The 15,084-nt window shown below is 40.5% G+C and overlaps 2 protein-coding genes across 3 annotated transcripts in view; one reads left to right on the forward strand and one right to left on the reverse strand.

Moving 5' to 3' along the window:
• Window positions 1-10,428, forward strand: part of akt3a (AKT serine/threonine kinase 3a) — a 72,391-nt gene extending 61,963 nt beyond the window's left edge. For both annotated transcript variants that reach the window (XM_084735932.1, XM_084735931.1), the window contains exons 11-14: window positions 796-1,010; window positions 2,426-2,513; window positions 3,974-4,076; window positions 5,592-10,428. In XM_084735932.1, coding sequence (XP_084592058.1) covers window positions 796-1,010; window positions 2,426-2,513; window positions 3,974-4,076; window positions 5,592-5,677 — 492 coding nt within the window. In that variant the 3' untranslated portion in view covers window positions 5,678-10,428. The remainder of the gene's footprint in view (window positions 1-795; window positions 1,011-2,425; window positions 2,514-3,973; window positions 4,077-5,591) is intronic.
• Window positions 10,429-11,073: 645 nt separating this feature from the next.
• sdccag8 (SHH signaling and ciliogenesis regulator sdccag8) overlaps window positions 11,074-15,084 on the reverse strand; it is a 61,194-nt gene continuing 57,183 nt past the window's right edge. The window contains exons 17-18 of the mRNA XM_084735933.1: window positions 11,656-11,782; window positions 11,074-11,337 (exon numbers count right to left, since the gene is read on the reverse strand). Of these exons, the coding sequence (XP_084592059.1) occupies window positions 11,299-11,337; window positions 11,656-11,782 (166 nt within the window). The 3' untranslated portion in view covers window positions 11,074-11,298. The remainder of the gene's footprint in view (window positions 11,338-11,655; window positions 11,783-15,084) is intronic.

A 15,084-nucleotide genomic window follows, 5' to 3' on the forward strand; every position in this document is an offset into this window, starting at 1 on the left:
CCTTTTCCTCCTCTTCCTCGTTTCTCCAGAGGTGAGTGAACAGGCACATGAGAGGATGAAAGAGAAGGAGAGAGTGAGGGAAGACATGATTAGAGGACGGAGAAGGCAGGATGAGACAGGATGGAGAGGACAGCGCAAGGAGAGCAGGCAGGGAAGAGGAGCAGGAAGGCAGCCCAGACACAAGACTTTGATACGGGAGCGACTTCTTTCACAGGACGTCTCTCCCCTCCTCACATACACACAACAGCCCACAGTACAGTACCTGTGCTAGCCAGCTTGGAGGTTGGACTGGCCCTGACCCATGTTGCGGGCTGTTCTGCCTTTTCCATCCAGGGACGTTCTTCTCTGTGTCTGCCAGCAGAGGATCAGTGTGCCAGAGAGAGCTGGCAGGGACCAGAGGGGGCATCTGGTGGGCCACGCCAGCACACGGACTCCCTTACTGTAACAGGGGCCTCTGAAGACCTGCCATCCCATGATGTTTGCCTCTGTATGTGTGTGTGTCTCTGTGTGTTGAGATGAGGGGGGAGCCCGTCTTCACCTCAGTCCTTGTTATCTGTGCCACCATTTCTGTTCTTGTCTGACTACTTTTACTGCTTTTACTTTCCCCTTGAGCAAAATGGCACATTGATTCCTCTTCGCTGTGTTTCCTCGCTCATCTGTCTCTTCATTGAACACCTTGGGCAGTCCGTGTCGTCCAATAAAATAAACGCAGAAATGCAGAACAAAAGCAGATGTCCAATAAAACAAATTGTCCCATTTAAAAAAGCAGAACTTGTGAATCTCTGCTCTCCTCAGGTCTTGGAGGACAACGACTACGGTCGGGCAGTAGACTGGTGGGGTTTGGGTGTGGTGACGTACGAGATGATGTGCGGCCGCCTGCCATTTTACAACCAGGACCATGAGAAACTGTTCGAGCTCATCCTCATGGAGGACATCAAGTTCCCGCGTACTTTGTCGGCCGACGCCAAGTCCCTGCTGTCAGGGCTGCTCATCAAAGACCCCAACAAACGGTGTGTGTGTGTCGAGGTTTAGTGTAGGTAACTGTGTGTGGACAGTATAGACAGAAAAGTCGGAAATTGATGGTGAGGGAGGAGGTTTGTAGTTGAATAATTGTTGTTCCTCATTTCTTTGTTGCTACATTTTGGACACACAAAGGGACTCAGGAATGAAGCAAAGCTTTAAAATTCTCAAGCACTGTCTTTCCTACTGCTGGCATATTTATTTACAACTTTCACAAGGGATATGATCACTTTTAAATGTGTTACATTATGTTTTTGGGTTCGCCATCCGTCCCATTCTTGTTGCCCAAATATCTCAAGAAGGCCTTACTGGAATTTCTTCAAACCTCAGATTTTGGCAGTCCAAGCTTAAAGCTCAAGGTCACTGTAGTCTGACACACCGGATGCACGCTGCGGATATAAGTCCTGTCATTTGCTGCAGTATCGCAGCGCCTGCTATCTGCGTTTTCAAAGTGCCCGGAAAACAAGAACAATCTCCAAGCTGCAACCTACAAGCTGAAAACGGCAAATTAGTGCCTGGGACGCTAATGGTACGAATGTAAATAAGCTAACAGCTGTTACTATTTCTTTTGCAGTGATGTAGTCATTTTAATGCCAGGGCTCACCTCCTGTTGTGCAGATGTTAAACCAAAACAAGTTCCCCCTCGATTTTGCAGCAGCATCGTTGCTGCATCCTAAGCTTAGCGCCGCCCAACAAGTTTGTGATTGCTTTAAAGAAATGCAACAAGGCAGGGCGTTCTTTTTTTCCGTATAGTAGAATGTGTATGCATGGAGCCAGAGACTAAGGTGCGAGACTAAGGTCATTGTGACCTAATGTGCATCCCTTTCCTGTGAAGTTCTCTGTCAGTCCTCAGCGCTCCTCTAAAAAAACAATCTTAAAGAGAAGACGGCATGTCTCTCACTGGAAATTATTCACTGGAATCATGCAAACCAATGCAATGCCAACTTCCATTTTGCCAAAAAAATACACTTAGTACCTTAGTAAGTCTTCACTACATACATTATATGAGTCTGGACAGACATGGATGTAAATTGAAACTTTACAGGTTGGCAGAGGCAAACAACTGTGAGGCAGTAATTCTAGTTTAGGAAAAAGACGCCCTCTTTACTTATTTACCTGGATGGCAGTGTGTGCTTTACATGGTGTTTCATTCACCAATTGACCTAATTTCCGTGGCCTCTGATTGGATAATTTACCCAGCATGTATATACCAGCAATAAGAGAGACTGTGTGCAGGAGTTCTTTTCACTTTTATTCTACTTTATAAGTTATTTTGCGAAATAAAGTAATTCATATCTCTTAATCACTTCTTCTGATATCACTTCTGTCATTTTCCTGCCGTTTTGGTACAAATCAAATGTCTCAGTTTAGTTTCATAACATTCCTCTCCTCTTTTCTCTTTAAGGCTCGGTGGAGGACCAGATGATGCTAAGGAAATAATGAGACACAGTTTCTTCTCTGGTGTTGACTGGCAGGATGTCTATGATAAAAAAGTAAGGAGCACCATGATGGTAAATCTGTATGTTTGCAGTGCGAACTGCGTTGTTTCGTGCTGCCTAATGAAGTATATAAGGATTTTCTGAGGTTACCATTTAAAGGTAGAATCGGTAAGATTCATCTGAGCTGTTTGTAACACACCAGAAATATAGTTAATTGTTGAGTCGCAAGCACAGGAAAGGAGGGAAAATGCCGGCAGAATTTAGGAGCTCTGCAGATCTGCAGACAAAGGTATTATTTTTGAGTATGTGTATTTTTATTTTTTTAAGAAAAATGGTGCATATCATGCCTTTAATTTAATAATTGTATTTTTGGTTAACTAATTTAACACAACTTAGCATGCATACATCACACATGAGCACACATAATGTGTGCATCAGAACAGACAGGCAGGCAGCAGTATAGCACACAGCATCATGGAGAGGTGTGACCTTGTATCCTGGAGGTCTTCAGTCTGTTCATGTGTTTGCTCCTATGACACCACAGAGTGTAAGTCAGGTCCTGTGTGGCAACACCTATACATGTTAGACAGGTGCTGAGGTTCCTCCTTCACTTGGGTCTCTTCTCTCCTCTCTGGATCACTCTACAACCTCTCCTGGTCTTCACATCCTCCTCTTCTTTCCTTCCCTTTTCTTCCCTCTTTGTTCTTCTCTTTACCTCTTCTCTTCTCTTCTCTTCTCTTCTCTTCTCTTCTCTTCTCTTCTCTTCTCTTCTCTTCTCTTCTCTTCTCTTCTCTTCTCCATCCTTTTTCCTTTTATTGTTAATTTTCCTTTCCTTTCTATCTTTCCTTTCCTTGTGGTAAAACAACAAAACACTGGAGATGTTTGCAAATCAGAGTGACACAGTTATGATTGAATTCTGTTTTTATTGGTTGCATTTTGAAGATTTTCAGTGTCTTTGATAGTAATTTACAGGGCATTACTGTGTTGTTATCTAGCTGGACAAGTGCAATCTGACTGAGACAGAAAGCATCACACATTTTTTTAAATTCTGAGATGATGGAAGGCTACTTTGGTGATGCTGCCGAAGTGTGAATAAAAGTGAGGTCAGGATCAATAATAACTCAATAATAATAAGGGATTAAGACAAAAATCCACAGACCCTTCTTGTTGCTTGTCTGCCTTTTTCCCCATTCAACTGCAGGATTTTTTTTTTTTTTTAAGGATTATTTTTTGGCCCTCATTTGGACAGTCACTGCAGAGAACAACAAGAAATGTGTGGAGAGATAGAGAGTTGAGTATGACATGCAACACAGGTCCTCTGACAGGGAGTGTAAGTCTGGATGTTGCAGTTATGGTGTTTGCCGTGTAACTGTTCATCCACCCAAACTGCAAGAAGTTTTGTGATAACCAGGGTGTGATGTCCTTCAGGCGGCTGCTTTGTAGTTTAGAACACAGTATTCAGTGACCTCTAATCTTTCTCCTTTGTGTCCTACTCACGTCTTTTTCTCTCTCAGCTGGTCCCCCCCTTCAAGCCTCAGGTGACGTCGGAGACAGACACCAGATACTTTGATGAGGAGTTCACAGCCCAGACCATCACAATCACTCCACCAGAGAAATGTGAGTCTCTTCTGTCGCTCTCTCTCTTTCTCGCACTTTAAAACTTGACGACATCTCACTTTCATTTTTTACATAGCTGCAAACAGAAATATAGAAATAAACAGTGAAAAGAAAACGTTAATTCTGTGGTTAAGAGTGTTTGTTTATCAAGCAGTGAGGAGTTCAATATTACATGTTAACTGTTAAAATAGCACACATCCCACCAAAAAATGAATGCGCTATATATGTTTGAGTTGTTATACTTTATTTCTGTTTCACATTTCGGCAAAGGATCATTGTTAATAAAGGTGTTTGCTGCACGCTGAGTAGATTGCATTTATAAAGCGCCAGCTAGTGATCAAATTCAGCTTCTTTACTCATATATTGGATCGCTTTAATAATTGCCGTTTTTAACAATCTATCAGTGCTCCCTCTCTTTCTTCGGGTGAGACATTTCCACTTGAATTAACTGAGGGAACAAACACTCAAAAGTGCTGTTGTCTGTTTATTCAAGTGTCTCGGTAATAGTCCTCGGGCCACACACAGCTCTTCACAGGCTTTTGAAATAAAGACGCTGGTTTCAAAATGTTCGGCACTGAATTATGCATGAGTGGAACCGATGTGTTTCTCTGCACTAATGTGAGGTTCCACTTGTTTTGTAGGTCGCACATCAGTTAGTTAGCAGGAGATTGGCACATCAAAGACACACTCATTAATTTAATCTTGTTGTGTTTAAATAACATACCACCAACACAATGCCTTGTAAGGTTTGATTAAATTATGAGATGATAAAATCAACCTGAAAATCCATACCTATTTGATTTAATGTATTTATATTTACTGAAACTTGACTTTTAGTAAGTCTGGACTTAAAAGTGACAAATTGCATTTTTTTGAAGTGGGGTTGTATGAGGTTCTTATTAATAGTTGGTGTATTACCTACAGCAGATGATGGGAGTTAAGTAATGTCCTGCTCTTGACAAGGACAGCAGCAAATTTGTATTTTAGCCACTAAAAAATGGTCCAAAAATCACTACGTTTACCGTGCAGAACCTGGGAGTTGTCAGTCTACTGCTGCTTCAGTCTGTTAGTTTACACTACAGTAAATCCAAGCTATCCTTTTAAAACTCCTTTAAAACAACTTTGAAAGTTCAACAATAACACAAACAAACTGACGAAGGCAGTGGAACACCAGCAGCTCCCATGCTATGCAACATAAATTTACTGATTTTAGAGTCTGGTTGTTTGGATAGAGCAGTATTTGGCTTATATAGTGGCGATTTCTCAGCAGAAAAGGCTGTCTAACGGCAAGGTTCAGCAGTGAAGATATTCTTAATATTGTGTACACTTAAACAGATATTGATTTTTTTTTTTTTTAGGTGGCTAAAATATGCTTTGTTGCTGAACCTGTCCATAGCAGTACACTGCCCTCTTTATCTCCAATAAGTACCTCATACAACCACACTTCAAATAATAAAAACTATCCTTTTAAGTAACCAAGTCCTTGATTACCTTTGAATACATATTTTTCTGCAGTTGACGAGGACGGGATGGACTGTCTGGACAACGAGAGGAGACCGCACTTCCCACAGTTCTCCTACTCTGCCAGTGGGCGGGAATGAACTTTAGTCACAGTGATATCATCACAGCTGGTCTCTGAGGTCATCAGTGTGGGACAAAAAGACCTACAACTTTGGACCGACCCAGAACGACCGTGACTTTGAAGGATTTTGCCCTTCTTCTTCTCCTCTCCTCTTCCTCTCTTTTTCACCTCTCCAGTCTGCTTCTCTTTTTTTTGTGTGATTCCCTTTTTAGAGAGGACCTACAGGCTAAATTAGTGTCTAATCCTGCACTGCAACCCTTACTAGGTGATCCAAACTGTGATGTGATCAGTTACTACAAAATGTCCCTTTAAAGACAGGAGCATCATCGGTGGCCTGCTGTGCTTTGATATGTGTCGGTCCTGCCAAACTCTCAAAAAAAAACCACACACTTCTGATAAAGTTAGACAACAGCCGATGCATTTTTAACATTTTTGTGGCTTCTTATCTGTAGGACAGATATCCAGCATTTTGAGTCATTCAAACCCAAACTGCCGTTCCCGGTTGTATCTCAGGCTTTTACACACAGACAGATAACTCAGACTCAAAGAGACACTTGGGTCTGATTTCAAATCCTCATATAAAGAATTCTGGGATTGATTGAGGCTGCCTGGCATTGAGCAGAATCCTACACACCTCATGGCGTCAAGCAGGATTTGACTCAGGTTTTGCTCAGTGCAATTCATTATTGTTGCTGCTATTTCAACTACTACAACTACTACAGGTACTCCTACTCCTACTATACTACTACTGCTACTTTTAAAACCCGGTGCTACACTACTAGCTTAATGCTGCAGATCATTATACAGGCGCCAGCAACACATCAACCACCTGTATTAATGTCTATGCTTGTACAACTGCAGAACAGGTGTTGCTACTCCTAATGTACTGCTAATACACATCAACTCTGTAGATTAAGATAATGACAGGATGTCATGTATGTGTGTGTGTGTGAGTGTGTGTGTGTGAAAGGTACTATTATGGGTTTGTGCTGAAGAACGCACCTCAAAGCACAGCAGTTCAGAAAGATGAAGCTCCCAAATCATGAGCTTTACTACGTTACCCATAATGCAGTGTAAGGTGGTTGATATATGTCACCGCAGAGGTGAAAATTAGAGGAAAATGGTTGGTTTGAATGTTCTCCCCTAAAGTTTTTTTTTGTATTTATTTCCCAAACTTTAGATCTCTTCTGTCCCAAAATGGAAGCGGTACTTAGTATTGATGATGGAAAGCTTTACTGTGACATATTGTTGTCATGGCTTTGGGAACCACACGCAGCTGTGCTCCTCTGTGTTTGTACAGGAAAGGGAAATTCAAGCAGGAACAATGTCACCATAGTGTGAGAAAAGACAAGTCCAGGACGGCAGGTTGGGCATTGTGATGAGAAGCCAGAGAGGGAGAGTACAGGTGAAAGGCTCCGAGAATGATACAATATGAAATATTTATAATGTGATAATTTATGACGTATTGAGTGAGGTGACAGCTGATTTCCTGTGAGATTTTTAAAAACAAAAAGACATTATGGTCTGTGAGGAGGTACGCATCAACAGTTATGGGTTTACACCAATCACAGCAATGGCTATAATATATATATGTTCTATTTATTGTTCTACTCATCGGTTTTATATTTAACTTTTTCTATTGTTATTACATTATTCTAGAAAAATAAAAATTATTTCTTAGGGCTGAGAGTTAAAAAAAAAAGGCACCTCAAGAAACAAAAATGGCTGAAGAATGTAGGAGGGAAAGCAGATCGCCTTCCTGCTCCATTGTTTATTTTAATGATGTTTTTGTGTTGTTTTGTGACCAAAATGTGACAGCCGTGAACTGACAGGACACATTAAAGACAGATGATAGTTGACTGCAATCTGGGGGCAAGAAATGTTTGACAGATTCTTCTCTTGACCAGCTTTATCAAAATTACCCCATAGATGTTTAGTGTGAAGTCTCATCTGATTGGATGTTGACACAAATGCCCCCCACCCCCCCGTTTAATCTCACCACAGGTGTGTGCTGGTGAAGGCTGAGACAGAGTTCAGGGAGAAAGACGAAGTGGAAAGTTGAGCAGAAAGAAAACAAGTGAAGCACAGAAGTCTGAGTGTACAGCGTTAAGGATGGAGATTCATTACTGAACTGTAAGTGTTTACTGTAAGTGTGTCGAGACAGAGTAGAGGAGAACGTCGAAAAAGAGGCTTAATGTGAGTTTTCAAGGGCAGTCAGTGTTTTCCTGTGTTCTTTGCATTTGGGCAAGAAGGATTGCCCCACTAAGGTTACCACTAAACCATTCCTGCGCTCTCCTCTGTCTTTAACGTGTGCTGTCATTTCTGTGGTCTGGACTTTGTCTGTTTGCGTCGTCATGTCTTCCAGTCTGACCAACAAGATTTAAAATCCCCTAAATTTCTCTGTCTTCAAATGCCAGTAAGCCTTATGGTTTAGCTCAGAATAAAAAAAAACCAAAACATTGACATCCAGCACTTCAGACTCAAAATTAACTCACCAGACTTGAGGAAATACATTTTTTAAAATTTTTTAATTGCATCTAAAGCTTAAAAATGTGGAAGACACTTTCAATATCTGGATGACATGGGTTAAAACAAGAGCACTAGGGGATGTGCTCTTATTAGGCAGAGAAAACTGTATTCCAGTATATTTATTTGAATGTTTTTATTATTATCATTGATGGATAACTTGAATTTCTTTTCTATTTAATTTATTTGATGTCATTTTGTTTTGGAGTTTAGCAGTAAGGGGGTGTAGTCGTGTTTCACTGCAGTTTAAGTCTTCAGACTTTGTTCTAAAAATAAATGCCTCCTTTTTTTTTTCTTTACAGATATCTCTTATACGACACATTACCTGTTTTCCCGCTGCTCTTAAGTCCATATGCTTTACTCTTGCACATCCATTAAATTGCTATTAGCTAGCAAAGGCGCTTTATGGCAGAAAGTATAAAAGGATGGCGCTGGCCTGCATGCTGTAGTCCTCCTCTGTCCGCACTACTAGTCCCGAGTCAAAGTGGCACTCAGAACTCTTATGAAAAATACTTCTCTGTGATCGATTGAGCCTGTCTGGCACAGCTGAAGCAGCCGAATCCCACCCAGCTGGCACCCTCGACAGGCTCAAGCAAACGCTCCCAAGTATTTGGAAGGATTTCAGCTTTGATTTGACCCAGGTCTGCGAGTGACTGAGGAGTTCTAGCTGTATGTGCACGCTTACCGCCAAAATCATTAGAAACCAGAGTTCATAAAATACCGCTTTGTAGCTTTGGCCACAGCACTTTCACATCCATCACTTTTGATATGATTCAGAGGAATCTGATTCAGCCCTGCTTTAAAGGAAGATTTTTAGCTTTTTTATGTTTTTAAGAAAACGAGGATTTTTAAAGCGCATCTCCCCTCCACGTACGACCAATCACTTCGATGTTGCTCTGATGTTGCTAGTTGGCGAGACTGGCGTGATTGTGTCCCACATGCCAGAGAAAAGTCAGTGCTGCCACAGCAGAGTGGGCTGTGGGTCACGCTCAGTGGATGTTTTCAGTACATTGGTCAGTCTTCATGAGGTAAAATGTTTGGAAAAGTCCACTGATGTCACAGACTCAGTCTCCTCTTCTGTTCTGAAAAGTTTTCCCTGCAACTCTCCTTGTTCAATCCTCTCCAGATACATTTACTGGCAGCAACAATGCCAGAGGCTGATTTTAAAGGTCAGAGATCATAAAAAATGTCCTCCAACTACTGTAAGTGGAGAAGGTGGAGCTTAGTAATCCTCTTCAATGTGTTTTTTCCCTTAAAGACTATGAATCTGTCAAGGGTTACTTTGTCTCAGTTGTTTTCACCAAACAGAGGTTCTTAAACTGGACACTGAAGTTCAGTTTAAGCCTCCTCACAGCTTTACTGGTGCCCTCGACTGGTGTGAATCGACAGTGTGTGAGATATTTGACACTGCACTGACAGTGTTCACTCTTAAAGCTGCTGCTGTTTGTACTGTACATCTATCACACAACAGATCTGACTCCAATAGTATTCGAATAATATGTAAAAAAAAAAAAAAAAAAAAATCCTTTCAAAGACCTCAGCTGCTCTGTATTGATCTCGCCCGTTGTTAATGAATGGACGGCGTCAGCCAAAAATCACAAGCCGCGCGCCGCCTGGCGTTTAATGCAGATGATAAGTAACGGCTCCAGTGTTTGGAAGGATTTCTGAAAGTATTTGACCTCATGTCTGCGACAGAGTTCCTCCCCTCTCTTCTCTCTAGTCTACTATCATCATGATTATTAACATGAACAAGCATGAGATGCATTTATTTATAAACAGCAAACAAAAAACGGCAAACATGTACAAATATTACAAAGTGTAACTGAGTCTTAATTTCACGTCCATGTCCATCTACTGTAGCTTTACAGTTGTGTGAGACATTTCTGGACAGCTGCCAGCTGTTCACAGAATGGGCCACGTTTCCCTGAAGCACTGTGGTGTAGTGTGGAAGTCAGCTCTGCTCCGCATCGTGTCAGCTGAGCAGAGACGACGTCGACTCTGAGACAGTGTGGGAAAAAATCAGCAGATCGATCAAACAGCCTTTTTCTGTCCCTCATGCTGTTAGGATGCAGTGCTGCTGGCCAGTGAGGCCGCGAGGATGTGAAAACAACAAATTACCATCAACATGAAGCTGTTTTTTACACTGTACATCCTTAGTATTTTTACACATAAAATGTATATGATAGGGATGCACATTATTTTCCTTCTTACAGACAGCTTCAATAAAGCACTATGTCAATCTGCTGCCATGTGTTGATTGTTGTTTGCTTTGTGTCTAAAAATATTATTCATTATGGAAAAGACAAACAGAAATATTTCTCAAAGTTAAGGCTCAGCTTCTCCCCCATTTAAAAAATGTGAAACATTATATTTGTTCTGAATTTTAAAAAAAGTCCCAAATCCCAAAGAGTATTCTAGCCTCTGGGTTTACTTCTGTGGTATGTGGCCCACTAAACAGTAATGTTTCTCCTGCTGGCCCCGCCCACAAATTCTCATTGTGATGACAGCACAGATTCTCACTTTTCTTTTCTTGTCTAGAGAAGTGTGAGGGTATTTGTCGCTACAATACCACGATTGGCCTCTGGAAAAAAAAAATTTGAAGCAAGGCTGAGGGACGATGTCCTGTCAAGGTTCTATTATTCACCTATGATAAAAATCTATCTGGTGTGACTCAGGCAGCAATCATGCTCACGGATGAGCTAATATTAAAGTTTTATTCATGTTATGTTTGACTTGTCTGTTGTATCCTGCGTTTTCCCAGAAATTATAAAACTTGTAGTAAGCAAGGAAATACCATTACTTTAATTATGGATTTCTCTTGGTTTGACTATTGATGGAAACATTTCAGATAATATAAGAACACGGCTTAACAAAATTATATAAAATTGGTTGTTTTTGGACATTTTAATACAGAAATGTTACATATTATAGCTTCATAAATGTTAAAAAAGTACGTCTAACCACAGTAACAGTCTGTTCCAAATGTAAAAAAGTCCTGATAACAAAATGTTTGTAACTGAATAACAGTTCAATATGTTCTTGTCAACAGGAGATTTCTGACAGTACAAACATTCAGATCCAAACAGACAAGAGGAGGAGACACGCAGGACAGACTCACGTGGACAGAGCATTGACTTGTCTCGTCTCCGGGAGCTAGAAAGACACAATTAACATGGAATAAAACCTCTATGTGAATATGTCTAGCACACATAATCTGTCTGATAATGAGTCAGAGCAGAATACAGACAACATGTTTTTCAGTAAATCCTGAACCAGACAGAATTATTAGTCATGAAGGGACAAACATCTTCTTACTGATTCTATTTTAGTAAACTGACAACTATAACGTGCACCTGGAGAGAAGAAACACCATCACAAATTCATTTAGTAACAGAACAGTGAGTCACACACTCTGCTGTGTGTGTGTGTGTGTGTGTGTGTGTGTGTGTGTGTGTGTGTGTGTGTGTGTACCTCTATGTGTAGGTTCTGCATCTCCTCAGTGAGTGTGTTTCTCTCCTGCATCAGCTGGTTCTGTTTGGCCAGCAGCTCACACACCTGCTGGGCGCTGCTCTGACAGTGACGGTCCAACTGCTGCAGTCTGCAAAACACACACACAGACACACACACACAATATTGACTGAAACTGTGTGAGAGGAACGTACCCTCCTGGCTGATATAAAACCAAATGTTGTAAATATTGAAAGAGAGCTGGATCCTCAAAGAGCTTTTAATATCACTGGACTTTGTGTTGATCAAGTAATCAACACTGTTTACAAGAATGTGACAGCAGTGTGTGTTTTATAGTCAGAGTGCAGCACACAAGGAGCTGGAAAACAGCGGCACTGATGAATGGATCCGAATAGTGCTGCAACTAACAATTATTTTCATTATTGATAAATCTGCTAAATATTTTTGTCTTTAAATCCATGAATCATTTTGTCTATAAAATGTCAGCCAGTACTGAAAAACCACAGTTCAACGTGACAAATCTTTAGCTTTGTAAGACCAACAGTCAAAAACCAAAAGATATTCAATTTTATCTTCTGTATGTATGTGACTGGTCCACAAATGTTAAACCCTCTACAACAAAACTGTGAACATCTTTACTATGGTACATTATACTCGTCTCTGTACTTTTTGACGAAGAATTAACAGGGTAAAGAGAAAGTGGGACTGAGAAATTACTGATACAGTACAATCACAGGTCAAACAAACACGGCACTTCCATACTGATACTATAATAAACTGTATAAGGAAACGATGCCAGTGTGCTCAGGGGAACTTTTTGTGAAGCTCAACAGGTGGCGGTAATGCACCAAGATATGTAGGAACGTGCAAAGGCAGGGAAGAAGACGGCTGGAAGCTAGTGACAGGTAGAGTCAATAGGATTTGTCCGAAATGTTCCTAAACACATCGAGATGTCAAATACTAAAGTTTTGGGTTGGTGAAATGTCCTGAGCACAACGAAACAATGAGAAAAAAAAAGAGGAGATACATGCAGAGAAGAAGGTCAGATAGAGCCACAACCACACACTTTGATGACTGAGAGGGATTCAGTAATATGAGTCTATACATAGTTTTCTTTAGGAAAATGTTAGACATTAAACAGGATCACTACAGCTGCCAGATAAATGTTTTAAAGTAAAAAGTACAATATAAATAGAAGCATAAAGTGGCATAAAATGGAACTACTCAAGTAGAGCACGAGTACTTCAAATATGTACTTAGTTAATTTCCACTACTCCTTGCTAGATACTACAAGAGGTGTCTGAAGACACACATGCAGATCAATCGATCAGTATCACATGACATCATTACACCGTCATCCTGTATCAGCAGGTTAACAGTCTAGTGAGAAAGTTTCTGTGTGCAGTTATGTAGCAAAGTGTTGATCATTACTGGGACGTCCTAATTAGTGTGTCCCCCCTGACACGGGCACTGCTGCAGACACTGAACTCTTTCACTGTGTAGAGACAGTGTGTGTGAGTCGGGAGGTGATGTGTGTGTTGACGGTGTTTGGGGGGAGGAGGTGGAATGTCTGTTAAAAGATTTCCCACCAGCAGCCCATTATTTCATCCATTCATTCAGTCAGTCAGTCAGTCAGTCAGTCAGTCATCCCCTCCTCTAGTGCAGTGGTGAACTCATTCACACTCTTTCACACACACACACACACACACACACACACACACACACACACACACACACACACACACACACACACACACCTCACGATAATGAGACAGAGGAAACACAGCACTGGAATCCACATTTGCATACGCAAGTAGTCATCCATATTTATCCATATATTTATCACACAGTCCTACCTAACTAACAAAGAAGATAAACTAGCTCCACCTCGACTGTAACTGTAAAATCCTACTCACACACTGATCCGTCAGTACTCACAATATATACCATCATACATAAGACTACAGTAGGGCTGTCGATTCTTCATTATTGAAATCAAAAGCAGGATCATCAGTTCTCGCAGATTTTTTTTCTCTCCACCCCTGCATACTTGTGCACAGCCGGCACGTGTCAGAAAAAAAAAGGACAAAACAAAACTTCAAAGGTGGCACAGCTTAACCTGCAGCTACACTTTTATATCTTTTTAAGGAGGAATTTGAAAATATAATCATCTCTTGTCAGGGGGTTAAACTAATGATCTGTTCATCTTTACAAATCAAGAATCGATAGTCTAACAATGACATAGTCAATAATCATGGATTTGGAGAATCGTGACACTATTATATGATGTATCATTCAAGACATTTTTTTGAGTATGAGTACTTTTATTTTGCTGAACACTTGTGTACTTTTCCTTAAAGGTGCTGTATACACCCTTTCACTGCCACTAGAGTTCACAGCAGGCTTTAAGGATCTCAGACCAAAACAAATTTGTGCTTTGTTGACTCACTACAGTTGGGGTAAAAAAAAACAGAGAAAGCAGCATCTGAACAAACACGGCTCACAAAACTCAGATCAAACCATCAAATTAGGTAGTGCTGATCAAATACAGATCGAGATTATGTTACTACATCGTCTATTTCTCACCTTTTCAGACACATTTTAGTGCACTGTTTAGCTGTAATGTGAGAAATTTACACACCAGGCGGCCATGTTGATAACAGCGAGGTGGACAAACAAGGAGTCCTGATAAGCAGAGAAGCCTGGATTACAACACACACAGTGAGTGTCACTGTTTGCTGACATGTCCTGCACCCTTGCAAGAAACTTTTGGAGCCTCCACTGTCATAACCACAAAATATATAATCAAAAATAAAATATCTTATTAAAAATCTTAATAAATATTACTTAATCTTATTAAAAATATTTTTTGTCATATTTGCTGACAGTAGTACATGAGACAGATGGTATGTGAAAAAAATCAGGTTCCTCTGGCTCCTCCTAGTGTTTCTACTGGCATTTACAAGAATCCACTGCGCCTGAACGAAAACAACCAATCAGAACCAGCTTCTAACGCAAAATGTGAATGAGACTCAACAGTCAACTATCTTTCTCCAGAATAACAATATAAATCAATATAATATCCAGTCTTATCACTGATGGTCTCATTTGCTTATGAAGTTCATATAGAGGCAACAGTAATAAACGGAGACTTTTCATAACCAATTAAATCTCCTTGTGGTATGTGAATGGTAAGTGAGTATCAAATACAGAAATTTTACTCATAATGGAGTATTTTTACATTGTGGTATCAGAACTTTTACTTGATAAATGGATGTGAGTACTTCTTCCACCAATGTCTTACATACACATGACAGCATAGTAACAGCGTGTCTGTGGTTCCTAAACTAGGGACTGGGGGCCTAAAGGGGTAACAGTAAAACTCTGAAGAGTAATGAGATGATTAAAAAAGGAAGAAACAAGTCTTTTCTA

The sequence above is a fragment of the Lutjanus erythropterus genome, chromosome 14 (genome assembly GCF_056507025.1).
Source record: "Lutjanus erythropterus isolate fLutEry1 chromosome 14, fLutEry1.hap2, whole genome shotgun sequence".
NCBI lineage: Eukaryota > Metazoa > Chordata > Actinopteri > Lutjaniformes > Lutjanidae > Lutjanus > Lutjanus erythropterus.